The 8,464-nt window shown below is 33.3% G+C and overlaps 1 protein-coding gene across 1 annotated transcript; it reads right to left on the reverse strand.

Moving 5' to 3' along the window:
* Positions 1 to 4,508: 4,508 nt before the first annotated feature.
* LOC125859118 (phenylalanine ammonia-lyase 2-like) lies at positions 4,509 to 6,901 on the reverse strand. The gene is made up of 6 exons (XM_049538840.1): positions 6,362 to 6,901; positions 5,489 to 5,784; positions 5,321 to 5,377; positions 5,169 to 5,196; positions 4,648 to 4,778; positions 4,509 to 4,549 (listed from the first exon to the last, which is right to left on the reverse strand). Exons 1-6 carry the CDS (start codon positions 6,784 to 6,786, stop codon positions 4,509 to 4,511), a joined length of 978 nt encoding a protein of 325 aa, XP_049394797.1. The 5' UTR covers positions 6,787 to 6,901.
* Positions 6,902 to 8,464: the final 1,563 nt, after the last annotated feature.

Consider the following 8,464-nt stretch of genomic DNA (forward strand, 5'->3'; position numbering starts at 1 on the left):
CAAAAAAGCAACAAAATATATTCCAGAGGTCTGAGGCAGCTGGGCAGTGCAGTAGCAAGTGGTTGACATTTTCTGTGTGCTTGTGGCAGAAATAGCATCGGTTAGCCAGCTGGAGTTTCCTTTTGGAGAGATTATCCTGTGTGAGGCATGAGTTATGCAGTGCAGTCCAATCTATGTTATGATGCTCCCAACTACAGCATCAGCTGAAAACATGTCTGCAGGCCGGCTGCAGTATTATGCATACACTCCTAATAGGCTTCTTCATACTGCTAATTCGTGAAGATTCAGCCACTCCCCTATGTCAGTTTCTTCATACTGCCAATTTCCTTAATAAACTGTAGATTTGTTTTGTGAATGATATTCTATTAAACCATGTAATGGAGTGAAATATGCTGATAGTCCAATACAAAACTGCTAAGCATAGCTGATACTTGCACTTTGGTATATAGTGTCCTTACTTTTTGAGATTTTTTTTTTTTTTTTTTTTTTTTTGAGAATTTAGTGTCCTTACTTTAAAGACAAAGTTATCATTTTTACATGGTAGATATCCTCAGTCTCTTCAGAAGCCCACTAGTACTTTGACAAGTCAATAACTCCACGACAGAAAACATGTACTATCATACTTTCAGGCACCAATGGCTAAATATACAGTACATAGATTGGATTATTCCATTTTCCTACATCATCTTTTAAATGTGACATAAATATCATGTGCTCTGTTCACTACAACTCCGCCTGTGTGAGCTCGCTCACATTGCCGGTCCCAAGCCCGGATAAAGGAGGGTTGCCGACGGTTGATCGAAACAACCTCTCCACCCCATAAAGATAGGGGTTAGGTTGCGCACACCTTACCCTCGCCAGACCCCACTTTAAGGATTACACTAGGTTCTTAAGTACCAATTGGTGCAGTAACATTTTTAAGCAATTCTGTTTTTCCTCGTCCAAACAGTTTAGCAGTTGCCTACTCACTTCGTCCCAATTTATGTATGCACCATTTGACTTGGCACAAGCCTTTGACATCATTTCATCATTAGAGATAAAAGAGAAATTTTGAAGTTAAGCTATTTTAAATTATAGAAAAGTGGCATTCTTTTTTAGACGGATGCTGCAATGAATAATAGCTTCTTCATTAATTCTAGTAAATTTCTACTGCATTGAACAGATATTTAACACAAAAAACACACAGAGAGAAGGGCGAAGCGAGAAACTGAAAGAGAACCAAAGCTTTGATGAATAATAAGTGGATGCTGCACTTGGGAAAAAACAAAGGAATCGAAAATCGACTGTAAATCAACAAAATGAGGTAATGTAATATAAGGCAAAAAGAAAGATGAAAAATCAAAGGAAATTGAGAATTGAAACCATTGTTATTCTGTGGTGAGGAGAAGAGGCTTTCGTCGTTGAGATCAGGTGAAGAAACCTCAACCTCTACCATATGATTATAGCAAAGTCCGAACAGAGTATGCTAGGGTTCCGGAAGCTATGAACGGTGACGGAAGTTCGTCGGCCTTCAGGCGTATATTTTTGTGTTGCACCTATAGGTTCTTTGCTTAATTTCCATCTTAAGTTTACAAATACCAATCAATTAAATTAAATTTCTGACAATTTAAGCTTATACTTATACTATGTGATTGATACAAAATTTACTTGTAAGATTTTCATATGAAAACTCATAAGCGCGATAATGGAATATCATCAATTCCAAGGCCGAGACAAGGATTCTAGTCTCACCCTTTGATAAGTCAAGATAATAAACAAATTGAATTAAGCATAACAATTATATCCAGATTAAGAATATAAGTGCATTTGATGATTTAGAGAAGCTTCTCTATAATTATTTTGAACATAAATTATTATCTCTACTTGATTCTTTCGATACACACAAAATATAATAGCATAAGAAGACAGAATTATATCATTCTCATAATCAAGATAAATCATATCATATATCATATATTTATATAAACGAGAACCCTAGGTCCGCCTACGTGGCGCCATCACAAGCTAGAATTTCCTTTTTAATTTATTTCTTTCCAAAACTAGCTTTCCCCTTTCATGAAAAGTTGTGATTTTTACGAAGAGTTGTGACTTTTATGAAAAGTTGCGACTTTTATGAAAATTGTGGCTTTTTTGAAAGGTTTTGACCTTTCCGAAGGGTTGTAACTTTTCCAAAGAGTTGTGACCTTTCCGATAAGGCACAATAAGCATTTGTTCACACTACCCTTTGTTGTATATAAATAGAGGGATTTCCTGCCAAAATTTCAGCAAGGATGATTGAAAATTGATCTTCTCTTTTGTCCCTTTCTACAGGTTTCTTCATATAAACAAAGAAAATTGATTTTAGTTGCAATGCGACATTACTACTCTTGCACCTCTCAATCCAAAATTCATAACGCTGCTGAAATAGTTGAATTCATTACATTTGGTTCTTTAATAAACAAAACATTTATTTTTGTCACTATTATTTGTAGATTATTTTCGCTATTGAGGAGTCGAATTCAAATACATTATTCAAGCTTCTTATGAAGTGTGTTTCATTCTTCAAATTTTTCTTCCTCCTATTTCATAAAGCGTAATCTTTTACGGTAAGTCATAGTGATTCATGTATATTGCAATTTCTTTTTGCTATTTTGGTGACTTTTTTTTTAAGGGAAAATGCATAAGTACCCCCCCAGCCTATGCCCGAAATCCCAGAGACACACCTAACCTTTACTAAGGTCCTATTACCCCCCCGGACTTATTTTATATGTAATATTCTACCCCTTTTTGGCCTACGTGGCACTATCTTGTGGGCCTAGCGCATGTTGACAAAATTTTCAAAGATAGTGCCACGTAGGCCGAAAAAGGGTAGAATATTATAGATAAATTAAGTTCGGGGGGGTAATAGGACCTTAGTAAAGGTTAGGTGTGTCTCTGGGATTTCGGGTATAGGCTGGGGGGGTACTTATGCATTTTCCCTTTTTTTAACTCTGTTAACATTTCTTGTGAGGTTGATTGAAAATTTATATTCGTTTTTGTCCATTTTTACAGGTTTCTTCATATACTTTTTGGGAAAATTACTTGTGGGTTGTGCTATATTTGATAGCACACAACAACAAATATGTGATACTAATACAGAACCAATGATGAAATTTGTTAAAAGAACCAAACAAATCGCTCTCTTGACAGCCACAGTTAGTATATTATTTTGATTGTGTTTTCTTATGTACAAACATTGTGTATGCCATTGCACTCTTCCTAGAATATTTGTATAGAGACAATTAGTCCACTACTTTTATCGCAAGTTAACTAATTTGCCATATTTCTCCGTCTCTTCTTTTTAGGCATAATAAGAGATCAAGTTTTCTTGAAACTAACAAATGTCCAAACTACACTAAAACAAAAATATTTTTTATCGTCAATAAATATGCACATTAACGAAGAGTGCTAAAACCTTTACCGACATTAATTAATTGCCATTAGATTCAATGTTGCTATAGACTTTAGGGACATTTATAGAGAGTACCAATTTTCTCTGAAAATTCATATTTAGCGACAATTAAGCTATTAATTACTATTAATTAAAGATCATTTTTGCTGTAGTGATAACTCTTTCTTTTGATTAAGTTTTTTGTTTTTTTTTTTTTACAATGAAGTAATAACTCTTTCTTTTAGTTTCTTTCAATTTAATTTGTGAACTGTAAACTTCGATACGGCTTGACAGACTATCTTTTGAAATATATGTTGAGCAACATACCTTTTTCTTCTTGATTGCTAGGAAAGTAAGGTCGTTTTTATTATTATTTGTGGATATTCGTAAGTTCAAGTGCTCACAAAATTATGTTGTAAGATTTTAATATGTTATGTGTCAAAATTTTGGTTTAGAATATTCAGTTGTTAATAGTTCCATTCAGATGTCACCTACTGCATGGTTGATAATTGCATTAGTTCTTTGTAACTGCATACTATAATCATAACAATAACTATGATTCAATTCCAAATAAGTTGGGGCCGGTGATATGAAACCTAAGCAATAGTAATGACTATTCTAAGATAATGAGGAAAAACATCTATGATACTAACAATTTTAGTGTCATTTTTAACGTATACATGATACGGCATACTATAATAAAAAAGATAATGATGGAGGTTCATAAGAAAGGAGCCAAAGATTCTCCATTTAAATTTTGTTAATTATGTTCTTGAAAATATAGTGTATGTATCGAAAATACGAATATTACCGAATGATCATATGTAAACTTATAAAATAGTTCAATCCGTGCGAAGCACGAGTAATTTACCAAGTTATATTTAAGCTTGTATTACAATCATACTACGACTTTGTCTAATTTCCATCTTAGATTGTGAACATTAACTTTATACGTATGTATCGATATTTAATCTTTCATGTATAAATTATACTCTATACACTAAATCATCTACCGTAGACACATAGACAAATATATGATCTAGTCAAATATTTTATTGAAATTGAATAAATAATTGTTCTATTAAGAAAAAGAAGCATGCTAAAGCCACTGAGCAGTAGCCACTGAGCAGTAGCTTACAACTGTTCAGAGAATATGGTGCTTATAAACATTCTTGTTTTTTCCTCTCTCCAACCTAATGACAAATGTTGAACCCTCTTTGACTTCTTTGTGTGTTTACGTTTCATAGTAAAAGCGCTCAACTGCATTTTTTCATCTCTGACAATCTCTAGGAGCAAAACACCAAAGCTGTAGACATCAGGTTTCTCAGAGAATAGTCCTCCCATAGTGTATTCAGGTGACATATAACAACTGCAACATATATATAAGTCATTATTTGAGTAACTTTTTTACGGTCTGAATGCAGAAATAGAGGAAATTTTTACTATGTTCCACCAATTCTCCCTCTTGAGTCACTTGAAAGGTTCTAGCTAAGCTGAAATCTGAGATTTTCGGATTCATATCATCATCTAAGAGAACATTGCTTGCCTTCAGATCTCGGTGAATGACCCTTAAATTACTAGATAAAATATCATCATCTAAGAGAACAATACTACTACTTCTGATGGCCGTCATATCATCATCTAAGAGAACATTACTAGATAATCTTTTGACAGCTATCACTTGTTGATATCCGTCGATGTTGTATCAAAAACACCATTATATTTTTCTGTAAATAAGTTGCAATCCGTTGTTACATACCTTGTTAACAGGGCCGAATCCCCCGGCCCTGTTCCAATCTTAGTTATCAGTGAAAATTGCCAATTTAGCAAAATCAATAAGAGGTACTACTACTTCTGATCAAGTTTGTGACAATGCTTGCTCATTCCACAAGTTGTCTGTCGATGTAGCACCTGAATTATGAAACCTACCAGACGGCACGGGGTCTTCTATTCTATTTCTTCTACTTCCTGAAAAATTGTAAAGTTACATTCACATATATTTATTACACATACATATAAATATATATTTGAACAAGTCCTGAAATCTCATGTGGAGAAACTAGGAATGTTATGAAGTACTAAGAAATATGATATGATCTGTGATGTTATAGAAATTGATTNTGCCAGTGAGCAAACCAGCAATGTAGGACAAAGGTACAAGATCACCCGAGGCAGTTATCGTACCACGGAGGGGCAAACACGGGGTGATGTTGCTGTTGATCAACTTAGTAATTGCTTCCAAGATTTCAAATCTAATGCCAGAGTAGCCTTGAAGCAAAGTGTTGATCCTAACAAGCATAGCTGCCCTTGTTGCTGAATGTGGCAATGTGTGAGATGTTTCTGTTCCATTGCCAAAAACTCCAGCATTCAAGAACCTGCAAATATATCATATTCATCAAGATCACATTTTTAACTGAATTTCATCCGAAACATCTACGCGTAATATCACTCTATACATACAAAGTAAAATTTTATTTGGCTCAAATATGGCATCGAAACTTTTTTTAGTTAACAAATAATGGCATGGATGAGGCTTTTCTTAAACGGAAATAGCATAAATGAGCTAAACTTTAAACGGATGACATAGATGAGCCTTTTTCTCAAATTTTGATGGGATATCCCAATAATAAATAACGAACTCGTTTACTGAAAATCTTGCAGCTGTCATTGTAGTACCAACTATATATTGTTTTTAAGTTTAGATAATACAATTAATCAAATTTGTTACTTAGCTAAATTTATAATCAACAATGGTTCAGAATGCTATGGCTAGAAAACAAGAAACATAAAAATGTGTGTCATCATTAAAAAAAAAAATAACTTTTCTAACGGAGCATACGATGTCTATGACCCAAGATGGAGCACTCAAGGTAGTCAATAAGCTATATATAACAAAAAATATAAAATTCTTTATGTTGTCAGTGTATATAATGAAAAAAGTAGTTTGTTTACCTAATAAGTTCTTTTTGAAGAGCACCACCATTTTTTGTTCTTCTATGAGATGTTGCACCAAATCCAGTAGTAACACCATAACTATCTGTACCTTTACTCATACTATCCATCACCCAATCACTACTAGCTTTCACACCAGCCCTTGCACTTTCAGAAAGTTCTACTTTGACCCCACCATTAATTTTGTTATCAACATTTGCAATGGATGCAACTTGTGCAACAGTCAAAGTTTCACCCCCAAGTTTCACAATTGGCTTTCTAAATTCATCCACCATCTTTTTCACTTCATCCAAATGACTCCCTCTTAAAGAATCAGCAGCCATTTCCCAATTCAATGGATCATAATTTGATTTCTTGCACAAATCCATAGCCACTTCTTCTACTTCTCCATTAATATGTTCATTTTGTGCAATTGATGGTGCCATTGGATCAAGAAAATGGTTAGATTTGTAATGAATAAATTTTCGTGAAGAGAAAATGGTTAGAGTTTATTTGTATAGATAGAAAAAAATGTTGTGAACTTAGAATTTTTTTTGTTTTGGTTGTGGTAAGATGGGATATCATGTGGTGAGTATAAATAGAGAGGAACAAATGATGGTTGGTAAACAAAATATGTGAGAGGGGGTTGCTAGGAAAAAACTAAAATGGTGGTTGTTGAAGATTAATAGTACGTCCTCCCTCCATTCATTTTTACTTGTCATTATTTGACTTGACATATCTAATAAAAGAAATAGTGCTATAGCCATTAATTGATGTTAAGTAAAAATAAAAAAGAATATTTTATTTTAGAAATAAGTGACAAGTAAAAGTGAATGGAAGACGAATTATGTATAATCAATTTTATTATAAGTTATATCAAAGTTTAAATTTATCTAAAAGAAATGGATTTTATTTATATTCGTCAATATTAATTGGTCAAAACCCAGTCTGAGTCAAACTTAACAACTAACTATATAGTACAAACCAAGTGATTTCTATGTTACTGCCATATCTTCTTGTTTTTTTATAAAAAAAAATATATTTCTAAATTTGACTTTTAAAATAGGGTAGGAAGGTTGATAGAAATGATGGCTTTGAATAGGAAAGACATTGGAAGAAAATAAAGCGAGAAAATAGAATAAAGTTTCTTTGTGAACCAAGTGGGTGCACTTTTGTTAGGTTTAGTCCCATATATATCCATTAATTAATTTAAAATATGCTTTAAATTGCATTCATACTTAGTGTTCACCTAAGAGTGAGTTTCCACTTATTAGATTGGTCAAATATTATTTTTATAATTATTTAATTTACTAATTTGACTCATTTAAATTTATGTTAGGTAAGATTAAATTTGAAGAGGAAGTACTCTCTATCTTAAGGTTTAAATATGAAAATTTCGCAAGTTGTCTTCCGATAAATTTTGAGTTTTACTTTATTTCATCATTAAGAAAAAGTTTCAACTTTTTTTTATCTTTTGTTATGTATATGTTTAAGCTTTCTATTTATAATTTGATGAACAAGTTAGGATTTTATTATGATTTCTTTTTTTGGTGCAATGTATAAATAGATTGATTGGTAACGTGTTTTTAGAGCTTTTAGCATCATATCAGAGTCACACCAAACAACTCCAAAACCACCTTAGAATATTACGGACATGATCAGAGTTAATGACAAAGGAACGAATGTCATCAATGGATCGGAATTAACTAACGGAATACATGTAAACATAAGCTTTAAGCACAGGTGTTCATGCTATCACATAAACTTCATGCATATCATGGTAATCTTATCAACAGATGTTACAGAGAACATACCTGAAGCAGATGACAAATTCACATATAGAGAAGTGGAAGCGTTAACTGAAAGTCAATAAAGTTGAACCTGCTAAGGTACTTATCCCACACATCACGGGCACGAGTAGCGTACTGTACCTTCTCCCCAGGACCCATCAGCTTCCAATGCATCTGATGCTGCCTTTGTGGCCTGAAAAGTGATGTGCTCTTACTAACATGCTCGAGTGTAACTAACTGGTGTACACTAAGGCATCTCTCATACATAAAAATAGATTCTTACAGCTTTCACCCTGAAGATTCAGGAAGTGCACGCAAGAGCAAGTAGGACGAG

Source organism: Solanum stenotomum, chromosome 3, assembly GCF_019186545.1.
Source record: "Solanum stenotomum isolate F172 chromosome 3, ASM1918654v1, whole genome shotgun sequence".
NCBI classification, from domain to species: domain Eukaryota; kingdom Viridiplantae; phylum Streptophyta; class Magnoliopsida; order Solanales; family Solanaceae; genus Solanum; species Solanum stenotomum.